At 44.6% G+C, this 19,352-nt stretch overlaps 1 protein-coding gene across 4 annotated transcripts; it reads left to right on the top strand.

Moving 5' to 3' along the window:
• Positions 1 to 77: 77 nt before the first annotated feature.
• Positions 78 to 16,473, top strand: hlfb (HLF transcription factor, PAR bZIP family member b). 4 transcript variants are annotated; one of them, XM_020616686.1, is made up of 4 exons: positions 78 to 663; positions 2,362 to 2,727; positions 10,374 to 10,588; positions 12,606 to 16,473. In XM_020616686.1, exons 1-4 carry the CDS (start codon positions 555 to 557, stop codon positions 12,822 to 12,824), a joined length of 909 nt encoding a protein of 302 aa, XP_020472342.1. In that variant the 5' UTR covers positions 78 to 554; the 3' UTR covers positions 12,825 to 16,473. The 4 variants fall into 4 exon arrangements, with proteins under 4 accessions (XP_020472342.1, XP_020472343.1, XP_020472344.1 ...); XM_020616687.1 differs by having other exon boundaries at positions 90 to 663; positions 12,609 to 16,473; XM_020616688.1 differs by having other exon boundaries at positions 99 to 663; positions 2,362 to 2,718.
• The last annotated feature ends 2,879 nt before the right edge of the window (positions 16,474 to 19,352 follow it).

The following is a 19,352-nucleotide window of genomic DNA, read 5'->3' as shown; positions in this document are numbered from 1 at the left end:
TCAAAGTAAAATAGAAAAAGGTAACTGTGGTTGTGGGTTCAGTCTGGTTCAGTCCTGCTTTGTGTCACTGAACAGTCGGAGGACAGTGAGGACAGTCGGTGGTTTCAGCCTTGCTAGTTTGATTAAAGAAAACCACGATGATAAACATGCACATCTGTTCTGAGGTGTGCGTGTGGACAGAGGACAGACAGAGAGAGAGAGAGAGAGGGAGGAGGGTGTGGAGGTTGGGAGGCGCGGGTATGACGTCAGCAGCCTCCGTCCCCCTCACACATGGGATCGGTGCTCGCTGTGTGCGCCTCCCGCAGCCCGGTCAGACGCTGTACCACGCTTCCTGCGCACGTCCCGCGCGGCTTCGTCTTCTTCGCCCAGCACACGGCTTGTTTCCAAGGGCTTTGACTCAGCGTCGCTCGTCGTGTTCCCATGTAGCTCCAGAGCCGAGGGCTGCGCCGCAACAGCTGCTTCACACTTCTCCCTTTTCTGTCTAATTTTTGTGTCTGGGTTGTTTTGGTAGACTGGATCCCCGGCTCCAGATCCAAGGAGGCGCGCTGGAGAAGATGTCCCGACATCCCATTCCGCTGAATCCAAGTTTTCTCCCTCCAGCGACGCACGGAGTGCTCAAGTCTCTGCTGGAGAACCCGACAAAGCTGCCGCTGCACCATGAAGGTGAAGTTGGAAAAGAAGCGGTGTCGTTGATGCGTTTTCTACGCGGCCACGGCCCTTTACTGCCTGCTTAGATTACCCGGAGTTTAATGTTCAGGCTTAGGACGCAGAGTCTCTAGAGAGGCTTGATTTAAAAGGAATCCGGGTCATGCTGCTGCTGCTCAGCTGTCAGCACTGTATTGTAATGATAAGCATGACGAACGTTTCTGTGCACTTTGAACCAGTGTCGGATGTTAAAGCTCAATGTAAAGAAGGCTGCTGTGACAGTGGGTCTGCGCCTCAGGCGAAAACTTTGGCAGGGCGTTCGTTTGCTGTCAGACAGACCAGAAATGTGAGTTTCCTGTCATAAGCAGTGGGAATGTTTGACTAATGAGTGAAGATGATAACACATAGGGACTGTAGGTGTCCAGGTCAGCAATACTAACAGTGGGATCATGTGTTTGCTCCTCCGGCGCGGCCACCAGCAGAGCCCCTCTCACCTGAGACACTTTGGATCAGCCCCTGCAGGATTTTGTCAGTAGTATATAAAAAATTCACTGTAACATAGAACTGTTCAGATATATTTGATCTCCCTTCAGTTTAAATGTGTTATCATCAATTGATATTTATTTGACTGATTAATGTTTCAAAGAAATGTCAGAGCGCCATTAGTGAAAACTGCCCGTCACTGTTGTCCAGAGCCCTGGGTGAAGTCTTCAGGTCACTCTCCAAAGTCCCAGGGCCTGCAGGTGTTTCATGCGCTGTCACATCAGACAAAGAAAGCAAAATATGTTCACATCTGAACAGCTGAAATCAGAGTTTTCAGTGTTTTTACTCTAAAACCTTTGTAAAAAATAATCAGGATTCCATTTTGTTATAGATCAGATAGATTTGTGTCGATCACCTCACTGATTAATGTAGTAGTAGTTTCAGTTCTGAGCTCTTGTTTCAAAGCCTTCTCTGCACTTTATTGCTGTCTTTGCTCTGAAAACGGTCACAACTGGTCTGATTCAACGTGCAGCATGAGCATAATATCACAACATGAACTCATTGTGAAAGAAACATGGTAAAGGCTGAGACCTCAGTGGCCTCAGCGGAGGCTACTGACCTGGTCAAGCAGAACAACATCCATCAGTGTTGGAGCCAGGATTTCTGCACAGTGGTCGTCACCACCCAAGTGTAGAGAGCACGAGTCAAGAAACCCTAGAAACCAGCTGAATGGTTACGTGACCATCTCTAGTTCCCAGCCTCTGTGGCTCGTTTCCCCACATGGTTGTGACCTGGCCACATATGGTCAGTTTGACTCCAGGCCGATTTTTCTTGTTTCACTGCGAGGCCTCGAGCTGATAATGAGTATTTCACACAAGACGAGATAAGCTTCTGATCCTTCAGATTTCTACTCAGACTCGTCTGCTTGTTTGCACTTTGTAAATGTTCACTCGTCCTTCTGCTCAAATAATCCCCAGGAAAATATAAAATATCAAAAATGGAAGAAATCGCACAGCTAGGGAAAAGGTAAACAACATGTTTTGTAGCTTGGCTTCAAGGATCTTTGGTGGTGTACCTCTCATGTGCATGTACTAGTAGTGCATGAGATGCAAAGCAAACAGGGACCTGCTGGCACCTTTAAGTCCAGACTGGACTGGATAAAAAGGGGGTCATGTCTCCATAGTCCTGCCCAGTGTTTTTGCATTGACTGGGCCTGTCTGTCCTCCTGTGCAGCTTTCAGCAAGGAGAAGGAGAAGAACCTGGAGGATGAGCGCAGTGCCCCCCAGTCCGCCTTCCTGGGCCCCACACTGTGGGACAAGACCTTGCCCTACGACGGGGACACCTTCCAGCTGGAGTACATGGACCTGGAAGAGTTTCTGTCTGAGAACGGGATCCCCACCAGCCCTGCGCACCACCACCACCACCACGACCAACACCAGCCACACGCTCCGTCACGTCAGCCGTCAATCATGCCCCCAGCACCACCCACACCGGCACCTTCAGTGATGGACCTCAGCAACCACGCCTCCACCTCTGTACACACTGGTGTCGTCTCCTCGAACTGCCTGCACAGCAGCCCGGCACGAGCAGGTAACATGGGTACGCACACATACCTACAGCGCGACAGATCACGCTGTTGTGTCACAGCTGGTCACAGCCACTAGTTTACATTCAGCCTTTACATTATAAAGAGTCAAGAATCTTTATTGCATAACACAACAAATTTTTTTCCAGCAGCTCTTGGTTTAAAAGACACATTACTTACATAACACAAAATTGTATAAGTCAATATAAAAATATGAACAAATAAAAAGGGATGTATGGGACCTAATCAGGTCAGCAGCATGTTAGCAGCAACAGAGTGTAGTAACATTATAAGGTGCAGCTCAGTGCAAATCTCAGCCTTTAGGAGGAGGTAGAGCATGGGTGTGTGTCTGCAGAGGTCTGGTGTTCTGTCTGTGTCTGTCCATAGGGGGGAGGTTGTGTGTGTGAGTGACTGGGGGTTAGGGGGAGTGATTGATTTCACAGCTCTGGAGAAGAAGCTGTGTCAGTCTGTTTGTTTTGTGCACCTTTTCCTGGAAGGAAGAGGCACAAACAGACTGTTGCCTGGGTGGGTGGGGTCTGCAGCAATCCGTCCTCCTCTGGATCCAGTCAGCGTATAGTGAGTCCAGATCCAGAAGTAATGTAGTAATGTACTTGATGACTACTAATGTAGAAGTAATGGTAATGTAACTCTGTTGGCCTCCCGCTGTCCTGCCTGCCAATCTGTTGTGGATTCTTTTCACTATGCAAAGAAAACACTCTTAACACTCTTAACGCTGAGTGCAAAGTTCAAATCCCTGACCTTCCTGTGGCCTCAAAATGCTGCAGGATTCTGGGCAGGGGCTGAGCAGTTTTCATAGCTCTTGTACAGTGTGTTAGCTCACACTGCATGTTTTAGTCGGCCTTCTGCTCGAACAGAAGCCGCAGCTTCTCTGGAGCCAGATTGTGGATCAATCAGCTAATTAATCAGGATCCTGCTCATGCTGCACCTCAAATAAGGACCGATCTGGTTGCGGTTGGCCTGGTGTAAGACTGGGATGAGGACTGGGACGAGATCTGACCTCACACAGGGGAAACTCTCAGACTGGCATGGCTCACTTGGCGCTGCGCGGAAAGCATGTCTGGCCCAGAGGCCATGAATGATTGAGGTGTCAGATTCATCACCTCAGCAGATGGTGGATGGGTGTGTGTGTGTGTGTGTGAGAAGGCAGCAGCATCCACTCTGTCTTTTACTCGCTCCCTGTTCATGTTTTTGAGAGAGAGGCAGCTCTCACAGCATGCACAGACATGTGACTGCTGGTGTGCGTGTGTGCGTGCACCCATCCCTGCATGAGATCAGTTTTAGGAACATAGTGTTCTCGGCACAAATAGGCCAGGGGGCGGCAACCCTCAGTCCACACACGTTTCTAGCTCTGTTTACATTCACATCAAACGGTAATCACAACACACACAGGGCTGCAGTGCACAGTCGCCGTCCCGGCTCAGAGCGCAGTTCATAGAGTTCATGTTTGGAGGACAACAGCAGGTTTGTTTTCAAGAGCTCACCTGATGTTTTTAAAGACCACTCCTGGAGCTGATATTTTAACATGTTGATATTCTCCAGAACCGATCTGCTTCAATAATAATATCTTTGTTCCACCAAACAGCTGAGTTAGCTCGTTAATGATATCTTAAAGTTACATCTCCTCCCTCATGGAAAAACCTGGATATGCAAATTTCATTCATTTCAAATGTTGAACTCACACAAGACGTCTCTCCCTCAATCACAAGTCCCCAGTTCCCAGTGTGTGATGCATACTGGGCTGTGATGGGCTCCAAACTGGCTATGATATCATCAGCCCTGCGGGTACGTCCAGGTGTTAAAGGCTGTAATGGTCTTTCTGCTGTCAGAATCTCACATGTTGGTTTTGCACCGTGAAGCTCAAACAACCAAATAAAGTAACAAAAACACTAAATGGATTTTGGGGTGGAGACGAAGAGAGAAAAGCTCACAAAACCTGAATGCTGAACCTCCAGAGCTTGACTCGGATGCATCTGAAACAGCAGTGCGGCCTTGGACTAGAAGCTGTTTGGTCTCCACCACCTCCTGAGGGAGGCGTATGGCTCTGTAGCTGCTCGGCCTGCGGTATGTTCACCTGCTGGTCTCTGACGCAGTGTTCTGTCAGAGTCTGTCTGATGAAAACAGCTGCTGCTGTTTGTAGGCCAGAAAACCAAAACTAGCACCTAAAAAAGGCTAAAAGCATTTCTTACTACGAGAGGCACAGACAGTGTCATTTGATCCGAATAGTGATTTGTGTATTGTTACAGCATGCAGCTTTATAACTGACACTTCCTTTCTAACAAGAGAACTTATCTAAAATTATTCCTTTATGATTTATAAAGAGAAACAAAATTTCAAATCACACCGTATCAGTAAAACAAAAGGCCAAACACAAGGACCAGGAGTTCTGTATGACTGTAGGAGTGTACAGTGGGATGAAAAACAAAATGATGATTTAATAAATACCACCAGAAAGCCAGAACTGTCCAAGGTTCCTAATGAAACAACGTAACTAAAGCTACATAGTTTCATACGACCACTGTCGCCCGATAAAGGCCTGAGGATTTTTTCATCTTTAATGCATTAATGTTAGCAAGCTTCTTCTGGCTGCACTCAAGTAAAGTCAGTGTTTTGCAGAGAGGACTGGAACATTTCCTTCCCTCAGAACTTTCTGCACAATAGCACCAAACAGTAGTTTCACCCAGGAGCCCAGCTTTAATCTGCTGCTCTGTTGTCTAAATATAGCAGCCTGTGGCATAATCTGGCATATTTGCATTCCCCCATGGCCGTGCAGCAGATAAGGAGGCAGGAACAGCCGGGGTCAGCAGGGAATGAACAACAAACTGGCTGAGGAGGCGCAGGGACCGAAGGCGCACAAACATCCTCACCCTGCTCGCTGGCCGGAGGCGCTCCACTGCCGCCGCCTCCTTCTGTCCACACTGCAGTCTGAAAGTCCAGCCGCCATCTGTGCTCAGCAGTGTCACCTGCCCAAGATAGTACAAGGAAATCTAAACGATTATTTTCTCAACTCGTGCAGTTTGTGTTTTATTTCTTATAGTCCCAGACTGTTCTTGTAGCTTGTGATCTGTGTGTTCCTCTGACAGTCCACATTCTGAGTAGAGAAGAGATGAGCTGATAAAAACAGTGGTCACAGCTAACGCGGATTTAGACCTGAAGGGGTTGAGTGTCCAGTGTTTCACAAAACACAAGCGAGGATGAGAGTAAAGTCCTGTTCTGTTGCAGTGATGTGGTTCCTCTTACTGCACATTTTATTTCTCCTCCAAATCAGTGCTTTACATCTTTAGGAAGTACACTGCCTGAGTACAGTTTTGATGCTTGTACTTTTTTGCCGCTTTGTCCTTCTACTCCGCACTACATTTCATTTTTACTCCATTACTTTTATGCCACAGCTGTGGTATTTGTATTGATATTTGATATACACAAGAGATCTGCTTGTAAAACATAACGCAGCATCATTTGAAGTAGTTAGTCACCTTGTCACACCTTCTACATATGTCTGTATGATGAGTACTTTTAAGACTGAGTACATTTAGCTGATAGTGCGTCTGTACTTACTAACCCTTTGAATTCAGGACTTTAATGTAACAGTATTTTTTCACTGTGGCATTGCCTCTTTTACTTCACTAAAGTGTCTTAGTACTTTGTCCGACGCTTTCTGACCAGCAGTGGTGTCAGTTCACATTCCAGCGCGTAACTTGTGAGACTGCTACTGAACTTCTCTTCTCTTCTTTCTCTGAAAGAAAGAAAGTTTCACAGAATACCTGTAACAAAGACCCTGGTACTCTCCCTCTAGCAATTGGCTCAGGACAAGGGGGTAAAACTGTTTCTAAAGTTTCACATGTGCAAAAACGTCTAAAAGCTCATTTCTACTTTGTCATTATGAGCTGTTGACTCCTGGCAGCATGTCCGATCTCACAAGCGTGAGACTACAATCTGCAACAGACCAGTAATGATCAGGTACAGGTGATAATAATGAGTAAACATGCAGAAACACAGGAGGTGCATGTATCATGGTAGCTGTGAGCACATGATGAAGGATAAACTGGAAGGATCAAGAGCTGCAAGCAGGCAGGTGATGACCGGGGCTCATGTTCCACATGCACGTGTCAGGAAGTCTGTCGGCATCACGTCCGAGGCAGCGAGGCTCATCATGTGCTGCAGTTCAGCCTCCATCTGCTCCTCCACCTCCGCCAGTCACCAGCGCTGGGTTCAAGTCACAGGCACACAGTCAGAAAAGTCACGGCTGGTGATTACCTGCTGCTTCCTGGTGTTTCAGGCCCCACAGAGGCTGGCGTGCACTTCACTGACATCGCCTCGCAGGCTCCCCGGGTGCCTTAAACCAACGTCAGCTGTCTTTACATTTAAAGTGACATTTTAACCCACCGTGGGCTCTGCTCAGGTAACAGAGGGAGATGCATGAGCTCGTCCTAGTAATGAGTTCAGGTGTAGTTACATTTCAGCATCGCAGAGCAGGAAACAAAGTTCCTCTTCAAGACCCTGGATATTTTGATCCACCTTGTTGTTGTCCTGTCCACATTCTCTATAATTCTGTCATCTTTGTTTTCACAGATTTAATGGTTTGTTTACACTGAAACTGCAACCAACAAGTTATTTTCCTTATGGATAAATTGTTCTACAAAATCAAAATGTCAGAAAATAGCGTAAAAATGCCTGTTAACATTTCCCATAAGTTATTTATATTGTTTATTCATCCAGCGGTCCAAAATCGTTCAAAGATCAGCAGGAGATCACAACTTTTAATAAGCTATGACCAAAAAATTCACAACTAATCGAATAATTACATTTTTTGTTGGTCTTCACGGAGGCCGCTGCACCCCCTCGACACACACACAACACACACACACACACACACACGTACACACACACACACCTGTGCTGGACAGGAAAAGCCAACGGCCTGTTCCCAGGGCTGCTCTCAGTCATCTTGGCTCGTGACTCCCTCGTGTCGGTTGTGATTGTGTGGAGCCAAGTGTTGGCTTCGCTCCCCGTGTCCTCACATCTCATCAGCTGCAGGAGGAGTGGTTGCTGTAAAGGCAGCTCTGAAGACAAAAGAACAAAGCAGGTTGTTCACAGGTCACAGGGTTTTTGTTTTGGGACGCAGCTCATTTACTTGTCTTTAAAACAATTGTTTATTGTTTGTACTTTTAAGAAGTACAAAGAAGTTTGTTCTTCTGAGGAAAATAGCAACATAGATTAAAAAACAGGCAAAAATAACATTCATGAGTCTTTTTTTAGCCCACCTGATGAGACACTATGACAAAATGGATTCAAAATTAACTCTTGTAATCCAAGTATGTAAACCAAGTTATTAGATTATAATTCAAACAATTCAAAAACATAATTTAAAGTCAATAAGTTTAAAAATATTTTTAGAAAATTTATTTGGCATATTAACCTTTTATGGGAACTTATAAAATGACTTGAATTATAATTATGACTTGTTTTAATAAACACGTGACCTGCTCTCATTAGTCTGGAGCTTTTATTACTGTCATCACTATTTTGTCTAATTAGTTTCTCTATTTTTGGCATAACTGAGCTTCCACATGCACTGCGTTGCCGTCACCACCTAAAGTCACGCAGGCGCAACGGAGGTGCATTGTAAACCAGCAGCAGCTCCTCAGCAGGACAAACAGCTGGATGAGAACAAACAGCTGGCTTCACTTTTACTATACGGTTTATATCGTTTTCTGTGAACAGGCACTTCTACCGCGCACACAGTGAAAGCAGCGCTGCCAGTCTACAGAGACCCAGGAAACACTGCGCGCGTACACGTAGCTGGCGTGTGTTGTATTAACTGTTGCCTGGGTTTGTTTTGATGAAGCAGAGTGACTGGCGTGAGTCTGATTCACGAGGAGCTTCTAATACATGAACAAACACCAGCAGGCCTGTCTGTGGAAACACGGGCTGGGAGCGTGCCAGGTAAACTGAAGCCACCATGTGGCATCTGAGCAAACAGCGCTGTGATACTCGTATGTAGGAGCAGGTAACCTGTTATGACGTCAGCTGACTGACTCGGATTACGCTGCTTCCTCCCTCGGTCTTTTCTTTTAAACAATAAAAGAACATAACACCTGTTCAATGTCGGGGAAGGAAACTTACCTGTGCGTCTAGGGTGAGAAAGGCACTGAGCTGCAGAAACAACAAAGCAAATTCTTTTCATCCTCTATGTATCAGTGACCTGTGGCTCCTTGAGCGAGATGGATGAATATGCATACATTCACGAGGTTCCTGTGCCCACGGTTTCCGACACAGAGCACAGAGGAGACAGAGTCCGTGAGCAGCTCAGGTCTCTGAGGCCTCCCAGACGCTTGTATCAGGTTGAGCCAGTCACATTTTCATGGTTCAGCGGTTCCTGTTTGTCACCTGTTCACATCCACAAGCAGGTGTGTCGCCACTTGGTGGCTGCAGCTCCGCACTGCAGCCTCTGTAGCACAGCCACACTGGACAGATTGTAGTTCTACATATTTAAAATACATAAATGCAGCTACTGCAGGGAAATGTTGCCATGTCAGAAGAAGCTTTTCTCTGCCCTGATGTTTAGCTTTCTTATTCTGGTCTACTTACCTTTAGTAATACTTTGTCCTGTTAATAAGTAGTACAAACTTGAGAAACATTTAGTTGGTCTCTTACGTGATAGTGTGATATAGTGTCCATCATTTTATTTTCATATCAGTGCCCTGATTTTAAGCATATGCTCTTTCTGTAAACTGACTACATGGCCTCTGCAGTTCTACATGTTTTTATTTGTCTGCATCTTAAATAAATAAAAATGTGTAGCGAGTAGACACAGAGCGTAATAATTACTGAAATAAAATGTTTGGAGTTTCCTCTCTGAAGGACAGTGAATGAATGAATGCTGCAGGTTACAGGATAATTACACAGATATACTGTGTCTTTGTTTGATGTTGCAGTAAAAACCACACAATGACCTACTTTTAGGACACAAAGGAAGATGGCAGTCGAGTTATCTCTGTCCTGTGTGAGAGCGAGATGTGTTTGCGTAGGTAATGTTCATGTTCAGACCTTGTGAAAGAAGCAATGAAGGAAGAAACGACTGATGCAGAAATTTAGTTTATGTGATGCTTCACTTTATGACATTAATGAAGAAAACTGAACATCAGTATCTACATTGTTTCATAAACTTGTTCAAACATCAAGTGGACTGAATAAACATACAACATAATGAATTAAAACCTAGAAAAAAAAGGCTGTAACATATTATGAAAGTGACAAATCAAAAAATACATACTCATAAAAATACATTTGTCTGTGGTGAGTCATCAGAACCAGCACACGCTGACCACAGTATGACACACACCTGAGCCCAGACTGCTGCTGAGCATGGATCAGCTGCTCCTGTGTATAACATGATACACAAACTGAGTCATAAGACACTTTTCACTTCTGTCTCTGAGTTTTTTTGTTGCCTGTGCACCTGTACACAAGCACTCTTGGCTGAAATGTGTCCTGCCGGGAGACTGTGACCTCTTTCACCACAGGTAATCTGTGATGTTTGTGAACAGCCACAGAAATGCATGGTGTCTGCTTTTCTGTGGGCTTTGTTTCCACTTCCTGGCTCGGCTGTAAGTTGACATGCTTCCCATCTGTCTCCCTCCAGGCCTCCTGAGCTCCAGAAACACTCCCAGCCCCATCGACCCAGAGTCTATCCAGGTTCCCGTCGGGTACGAGCCTGACCCGGTTGACCTGGCTCTGTCTAGCGTGCCGGGACAGGAGATCTTTGACCCTCGCAAACGCAAGTTCTCAGCTGAGGAGCTGAAACCACAGCCAATGATCAAGAAAGCTCGCAAGGTCTTCATCCCAGATGACCTGAAGGTAATTTGGAGTTGGTTCAGAGCAGAGTAAATTCTGCTATGGCTCCTTTGTCTCCTTCATCTGTGCCAAAAGCCTAAAATCATCTTGTTTTAACTTTGGCTTCCTGGGAGAAATACATAGTGTATCTTAAGTGAAAAATTCAGTTCCAGCAACAATGAAACAAAACAGGAACCAAAAACTTAGTCAAGTTAACCTTAATCTTGTCATGTCATTGTGCATGTTCACATTATTTCTTCTGAGCAGGGCCTTACATCTGTGTTGGATAAATATATACTTAAGTATAAAGGTAGGAATGTATAGAAGAGTAAATTTCACCTGTTAAAATTCCAGTTTTGACATTTATAGGAAAGGGAAGGGGAAAATTGATATGTTTATTGTGAATCCCACTCCGAGCGGTGACAGGAAGTCCAGCTGTCAGACTAATGTATCATGTTCAGTAGAGTTGGAAGGCACAGTGATAACAACACAAGGTCTTTACAGCTTTGCACACACCTTTGATTTCCTAAGGAGAACTCTTCTTCGCCAAACACCACATCTGTGTGTTCTGCAGAGGTGGTGAGGGTCACGTGGACAACGGTGCTCCTCTTTCCAAAACCACAGCTCCAGGATTTTTCACACTGTGGCAGCAAGAGCAGCTGCAGCCGATGACAGAGATACGACATGCTCAGTGTTTAAATAAGCTGAGAGACTAAGTTAAGAAAGACCCAGCGATGAAGGATGTGGCCTTGGCTGTGTCTGAGAGCCTCTGACTGCTTCTCCGTCAGCACAGGGCGACAGCCCTGGCACTGTCAGTCCACTCAGTTAGATGTTTACATTTTTAAATAGACAAAGCACCCAAATGCCTACACTCCAGTTCAGAAAGTACTGCTCCGAAGTACTGACATGTAGAACCGATACTTCTTCACAGCGCAGACAGGCAGACTGAGCCATTAAGGCTGATTATAGTTGACGAGTGGCTGGAGAGGTGGCCCGCTGTGTTTCATCCACCTGTCCTTCAGGGAACCTCTGCTCTCCCATTGGCCGGGTCCTGCTCCAGTGGGCATGTCCCCCTGGTTAAGAGCCTTCCATCAGAGTGAATGAGGGTGCAGCACTGTTTGCTGAGGTCAGGCTGAGAGGATTTAGCTTTTAATTGGTTGAACTAAACCGTGGCTGCAGTGCTGAGCAGCTGAGCGCTGACTGTGAAAGCAGAGAGTTCAGGGAGACACTGACGCTCTGAACCAATCCAGAAGTCTCCTCTGATCAGGTCTCCCTGGATGTGGCAGGCTGCAGTGATCCCCTAGCAGCTGTGTGGTTTTCCAATTCCAAGTTTTCTTTAATCAACAACATTTACAGCTTCTTATTTAGATATATCCTCCCAGAATGCACCTTGGGAGTTGTAGTTGTCCTCCACCTTTTGGAAAATGGCTTTATTAGATTTCTTGCAGAGTTGTTAAGAAGGCTGATACCAGCCTCATGTTTGTGTGTTCAGTACTGCGCTGGAGCCAGGATGTGGTTAGCTTAGCTTAGCATGAGGACCTAAAGCAGAGGGAAACGGCTAGCCATGCTCTGTCTGATGTTGAAAAATACACCTGCACAGCTCACTGATCAACATGTTGGATCTGTACACAAACAGCTTTGTATCTGTCTGGAAAAGATAGCAAACAATGTAATAAGACCTTCCCAACAGTAGTTCTGCCTTTTTACCCTGCGACACGTGAGAAGGGAACACTGTCCACGTTACAGGCCTGAAGAGGTAGAAGTGTCACATTTTTCGATAACAATAACCACAGTGGTTCACAGCAGAGCCAGACTAGGTTTAGGTAATCCTAACCTTTCCTTAGGTTTTGTTTTTGGTAAAAATGTGTCTGTGTGCTTGTACTATTGTTGCACAGTTTAACACTGGTCAGCAATGTTTTATCATTACTGACTCAACTAATGGGTAAAACTGTGGAAACAAACTCAGGTTGTTTACATTTGTCTTTTTTTCTAGTAAATCCCTTTTCTGATGTCTCCTCTCTCCTCCTTTACATCGCTCGAGCAGGATGACAAATACTGGGCCCGGCGCAGGAAGAACAACTTGGCCGCCAAGCGGTCCCGGGACGCAAGGCGCCTCAAAGAGAACCAGATCGCCATCCGAGCCGGCTTCCTGGAGAAGGAGAACTCGGCCCTCAGGCAGGAGGTGGCCGACCTGAGGAAAGAGCTTGGACGCACCAAGACCATCCTGGCCAAGTATGAGGCACAGCACGGGCCGCTGTGAGGACACACACGTGCACATGTAAACACAGAGAATGATGACCCTGCCTACTCCTGACCCAGCAGTGAGGGTCACACACACACACACACACACACACAGTCCTGATGGCTCGACTCACAGCAGGTCAGCGGTCGGTTGACGGAGGTGAAACCATGGATTAGTCTGTAAGAGGAGTAGAACTAATCACAAGTACAGTTTCATTTTAAAGAGCATGCTGTAGTTTGTATCAAACAGTGCATTTGTTGGGAACTATTTTCAGTGGCGGATGAATCCACACTTTGTCTCTAGTGAGTATTAATGGCAGTAGGGCAGTGTGTGTGGCACAGAGGGAGGAGAGAGATCAGCTGTGATACACACAGGGAAGTGCTAGTGGGTGATTGTCAGTCTTGGTGTGGATGTGTTGACAAGAATAAAAATAGTTTCACCAGACGGATCCTTTAAACTACACCAACATCACCACTTACAGACTTACAGACACCAAACATTTACAGAAAGCAAATACATTTCTGAGGTGTTTTGGCAGCAGATTATTTCCTCTTTCTGAGTCAGGGGTGTTACAAGCAAAACCTCTCATGTATTTATACATTTATAATAGCCCTGGCTCCCCATTTACAGTGGTGCATTTGTTTCCATAGCAACAGTCATGCAGCGGCTGCTTAAAAATGGGTAGTTTGCACCTGAGCGGCGGCCACCACCTGCTGTGAGTAGAACCTGTGAGTCAGAGTTATTGCACAAACATACACACACACACACACCTGCCTGCTGGGATTTGTCTCTGTCTCTGTGAACTCTCCTCTTGGATCCTGCCCACTGCCACTGTTAACCCACCTGACATTTGACCCCTTGCTCCAAGACACCTTGGAACTACTGATGCCACGCTCTCTGCTGACCAATCACAGACTTGGCCCTCTCCAGGTGCCCACAATGCACCTGTTCACCTGTGCATACCTGCCTTTGTTCTGCTCCCGATGACTCTGTATACATGTACCGCTTCCCACCACTTCCTGCCACGCTCCTGTTCTCCAACCACAATCCGCTCTCGTTTTAATGTTTTTTTTCTATCAGGGCTGGTTTGAGCCTTTTTGGGGCCCTAAGATATATTTTTCTGGTTATTTCTGGAAATTGAGCTTATAAAAAGTCATCTTGGATACCATACGGAAGATGCACTGATTTTGATGCAGTGCTTGAAAATGCCAAAAACATTTATAGAAGTCACAAAATATTTTTTATAATTCTAAAATTTGTGATAAATGAAATGTATTAATGCACCTGGAGAATGTATCTAATCCCCAGACTGGCTGTAACAAGATCAGAGTGTAACTGACAACATGACAGAAACAGTAAAGAGAGGAGCCCAAAGAGAGTTTTCTCTCTGCTGCGTTAAGACGAGTCCATCGACAAGGAGCTGTCTAATTTGCAGGTGAATTCAGGCTGCAGCTTCTTCCCTTTAGTTCAATGTCTTCATCATTTGCAGATTTATTGAACCCCCCTCCATCAGTCTGATGTTTGTCTCCCTGCGTTTGACAGGATGTGTCTGTTTGAATCTTGCCGCCGTTCACGTGTTGAGGTTGTGACTTTGCTGTGACGCTCAGTGTGAAAAGCTGCTGCCTGTTCAGGCGCTGTAGAAATCCTGACACTTTTGAAGCTGGAACTTACAGGTCACTGTTGTTTTAAACACTTGTTTGAAAACTGGTTTTGACTTTACAGTGGATAATCATAGCCCAGTTCTCAGGGCACTGCAGCAGGGATGTGGAAATCCAGGACGAATCCAGATGGTTGGTCAGAACTCTGGAGGTTTGATTAACCGAGGTCCAGGCAAAGTGAGAAATGGGAAAAAAATCTGGTTTAATTTCAGATAAACTTTGCAAAAAGGCAATAATTGCAAGTGCTTAAGGAGTCCCTGGAATCTCACTAAATTCTATTGGTTTTCTTGTGTAAACAAGATAATGCCTAAACCAGATATTTGCTCATATGAGTGAGATAATAACTGGTGCACTCAAGTTAATGTGTGCACATAATACCTGCGCAGAGAGGATAATAAATGTTGTATTGTACAGCAACAAAGCAATCTGTGTACAGGTTACAGTGTTATCTTGTTAACATCTTGTGTGTCTACTCCGATCAGAGAAATGTGCGAGGACACTTCAGCTTTACATTCAGCTTTGGATGTTGTCATGATCCTTCTGGCAACAATACAGCTTCATTTCACACTAACTGGTCTTTTTAATGGACCGTGACGATGCTGGAGGAGGGCAGGGATCTGACAGGTCAGCTGGCGTCACAGCTTATGTCACACACCTATGTGCAGAGTTGCACAGGCAAAACCGAAGCAGTGACAAACAAAGAGCTGATTTTTAGGTGGTGGTTTGTTTTTGCCTCGAGTCTTCAAATTGTCTGCTGGACTTTTCTTCTGAAGCTCAAAGCCACTTGGTGTCATTTGTCGAGGACATGTCACCTGGTTAAAAACGAACACAGTTTTCGGACTCATTAGTTAAATCCTATTAGAAGGTTGCCATAGTGCAGTAAAGGAAAAGACATTTTTGTACAACCTGGGATTCGCTCACAGGGGCAGAGGAAGAGGACCCACGTTGTGAAACTGCAGCTGTTTATTAAGTGCTTTACTCAGAGTGGTCAAGCAGTAAAAAATCGCTGTCAGCTTTAATTCGGAATTTAAATAGGATTTAAAGAGGGTTTTCCCTGGCTCAGATGGTGGTACAATGTTTCTCAGACTATGTGGAAAGAGTTTTTAGCTTTGTTGGAACATGTGTCTTTTTGTGTTATTCAAACCAAACTCACTCCCTCAATGCAATAGATGGTTCTTTGTGGCTTTGGCATGAACTTTGTTTTTCTGTTGTGTTTTCTAAAGTGTGGCTCAGCGATGAGGACACCCCCTGGTGGCCGAGTGAGTCTGGAATGTGTATTTGAAACTGTGTTGACTCGGGTGAGTGGCGACGTCTTATACTGTGGAACCACTTTAGTACTCTTTATTACAGATCAAAGATTACACTATATAAAGGATATATTGATATACTAAAGGTTTAATGTTTATACAGAGCTATTCTTCTTGTTTTTGTACAGTGTTTTCCTACATAGATATTTCCTGTGTATTTTGGAAAAGGTTACATAAATATAAGCAGATTATTACATATATAAATAGACACGTATTCAGAAACATTACAGTGTGCCCGACCAGTCTGGGCAATGCATGGGCATTATGGAAATCCTTCTTTTCAAGTCCCAGCCTCTCCACACTGCATAGCTGAAATACCTCAACCCCGGGCTCTCTAGCTCTCCAGCACACCTGTGCAGGTGCCACACCACCTGATTCATTCTTGGGCTACTTTTGCACCAGGTCCTTCACTTCTCAACTTTATTTTTCAGCCAGGACACAGTCACATCCATATAGATGCTGAAGTATGTATCTTTCAAGGCTGTATTTGACCCAGAGGAATGTATTCACCCAACATGAGGCACTTACCTTTATTTTTCTTGTTCAGTTGTTTCTTGTTTTGGTGTGTTTTATTTGTCTGTCCTGCTTCCTGTTGTTCAGCCTCTGCAGCTGTGTTCTGTTTCATTCAGAGATATTTTTCTGTATTTGTCCTTGATTATGTTTCTCATGATCCAGATAATAATAAATAAAAGTTAAAATTCAGACTTGTGTCTCAGTTTGTTCTTGTCTGAAGCAGCTCTGTTCAAAATCAGCTTTATTGGCCAGGTGTGTTGGGCACACCAGGCTCTCAATGCACAGGTACAATGTTCTTCCATAAGGCAAAGAGGAAGCAACTAAACAAGACAAAACTGAGAGAATGAGAAAAGAAAAAGAATGTGCAAACAAGAAAAAGGAATGTGCATTAGGAAGATAAAAATAAAGTGCTTAAATATAAAATATATGTGTATACACACAGTTTAGATGCAGTTTTCCAGACAGATACAGTATATACAAAGCAGAGAACAGATTTGATGATTCTTCAGTAGAACTGTATCAGCAGATTGAACTTCCTGCTCCAGGTCAGGAAGATCATCCTCTGCTGTGCCTTCTTGGTGACGGTGCTGATGTTGGACGTCCACTTCGACTCCGCTGCTGAGTATGGTGAGGAGTCTTTTCCTAAAATCCACTGTCATCTCCACTGTTTTGAGCATGTTCAGCTCTAGGTTGCTGTGACCACAGGACCAGCTGTTCAACTTCCCGTCTGTAGATCGACTCGTCACTGTCTTGGATGAAAACGATGGCCTTTCTTAACGGGAAGAAGCAAGTAAGTGAACGGTGAATAATTATCAGAAATGCCACAACATGGAATTAGATCAGTGAATTTTAAATGACTTCTGTTTTAATGTGTAGATTAATTAAGGCTCCATTAGTTAAAGGATTTGAGCCTTTTTGTACATATACATGGTTATTGTTATTTAAGATGATGAAATATCAATAATTTCTTTATTTTCAGTTGCAGGTATTTCACTGTACTGTATGTCTTATACAGCTGGTTTCAGTATCCCCCCTTTTATTTCATTCAAGTAGTTTTTCACCCCTCTTTACCTGTCTCTGTGCTGCTGTAATGTGAATTTCCCCTCAGTGATCAATAAAATCTTACCTTAATCCTACCTACAATATTTTGTGATTCCCTAAACATGAACATGTATCATTGCAAATTAGGGGGGAAAGCAGGAAAAAAGCAGACAAAGCAGATAATAAACTGATCTGTGTAAATTCTTGGTTGGAGATTATTTCCTTATCTCCATGATGATGGTCAGTTTCGTTCAATAGTGACCACCAGGGGGCAGCACCTCCACGCCAGCACCACCACCATGAGCTTCATTAGTGCTGACTTTAGTGGAAAACAGGCAGGAAAATGAATTGGTCTTATCAACCCGAGACTCGGACTTAACTTTAAATACAGGAATGCTACGCGAGTTGTGATAGCCGACCTCCAACAATGTATACATCAAAATGTTCGGCGAAACCTGGGCTACAACGTCATATGTGTAATTTTTCCACACAATAAACACAGCAAAAGCAATAAAGCACAATAAAGCAACATCTCAGGTCCACTAGGGGGGTGCTCTGCCAGGCATACGATTCATATTTTGTAATAGTTTACCGACTATAATCCATCAGAACACCGCTAGCCACGGCTCAAAAGAGTTTTAAATGAACAAACTGTTAGAACAAAGAAAGTCAGTATTACAGTTATGTTCAGATCTATACAGATGCTTCATAATGTTTTAACAAGCTAGGAATTGCATTCATGGTACCGGGATTTAATTAAAGTAGAATCTGCAAAAAAAAGTCTCAGGCTGACATTACAGTATCTACTAGTAAAACAGAAATAAAGACCATAAATAAACAGAAAGTAAAAGAGACGTGACATAAGCAGTGGGAAGGGGACAACAGGTAAGGTGGATTTTACAGAATTCAGAATAAAGCTGGAATAATGAGAAGCACAGGAAGAGGCCAGAGAGAGCAGACTACGGTTTGGTCATACAAGGCTAAATAGCAGTTTATTTAAAATGCTGAAACATGAAATTGGAAGGTGAGAACATACTGAAACATCTTATATTTAATCATCCAAAAATGTTTCCTTCATAGTTATTTAATTTATTTTAATTGAAAAACCGTAAACTGTTCATCTCCTGATCCACATTCCAATCCAGTTGGTGGCGATAATGCACCACTTGTTTGGCAGCTGCAATAAAACAGCAAGAAGAAGAAGAGAACAGAACAGAACATGGAGTTTGTTAGCGTTAGCAGAGGAGCAGAAAATAAGCCCAGACGAAAAAAAAAGAAGACTGGTGATTGAAATCAGAAATAGAACTACTCAGATTTTTGTATTTTTTCTCTATGACAGCATGTTTGTTGGACTAACACTTGGTTGGATTGTGTTCATTTTTGTGATAAGTGATGTCCAGCTTTGACCGTTTGGATCCACATCTGGGCTACGGACATCATAGAAAGGTAGGGATCGACTCTTCTTTTGTGTGTTATACTGCTGAAAAATAAAAACGGCTGTTGAAGTGATACAGGGACCTTAAATTGCCTTAAGAAAGTCATTTTCGGCTTTTCCCGTTTTGAGGGGTCACAACAGCAAATCGTCACAGTGACGACTCACATGTTGACATTTGGCATGTGTTTTATGCCGGATGCCCTTCCTGACGCAACCCTGATTCAAACCCGGCCTGCAGCAACAAAAGCGCTGTGCCTTAACCACGAGCCTACCAGGGACAGACCCTAAACTGCCTTACATAGCTGAAATTGTCAGACTTAACTTAGAGCTTTCTGATGGTGTACAACGTGACGTAGCATTAGTTGTGTTGAGATGAGGTTCTCAGCAGAGAGAGGGGAGTGGATGAGGTCATGCTGGCCCACGGGCAGGGCCGGCCCGTGGCATAGGCATCCATCCATCCATTTTCCTCCGCTTATCCGGGACCGGGTCGCGGGGGCAGCAGTCCAAGCAAAGATGCCCAGACTTCTCTCTCTCCAGACACTTCCTCCAGCTCCTCCGGGGGAATGCTGAGGCGTTCCCAGGCCAGACGAGA

Source organism: Monopterus albus, unplaced genomic scaffold (genome assembly GCF_001952655.1).
Source record: "Monopterus albus unplaced genomic scaffold, M_albus_1.0 scaffold177.1, whole genome shotgun sequence".
In the NCBI taxonomy this organism is placed as follows: domain Eukaryota; kingdom Metazoa; phylum Chordata; class Actinopteri; order Synbranchiformes; family Synbranchidae; genus Monopterus; species Monopterus albus.
This window is presented reverse-complemented; position numbering and strand designations above follow the sequence as displayed.

What these genes read in the sequence shown, in the direction of transcription:
- hlfb (XM_020616686.1), top strand. Translation starts at nt 555, where the DNA reads ATGTCCCGACATCCCATTCCGCTGAATCCAAGTTTTCTCCCTCCAGCG. An exon ending in GGCACGAGCAGGTAACATGG is followed by an intron (nt 2,728 to 10,373) that starts GTACGCACACAT and finishes GTCTCCCTCCAG; the next exon opens with GCCTCCTGAGCTCCAGAAAC. An exon ending in TCATCCCAGATGACCTGAAG is followed by an intron (nt 10,589 to 12,605) that starts GTAATTTGGAGT and finishes ACATCGCTCGAG; the next exon opens with CAGGATGACAAATACTGGGC.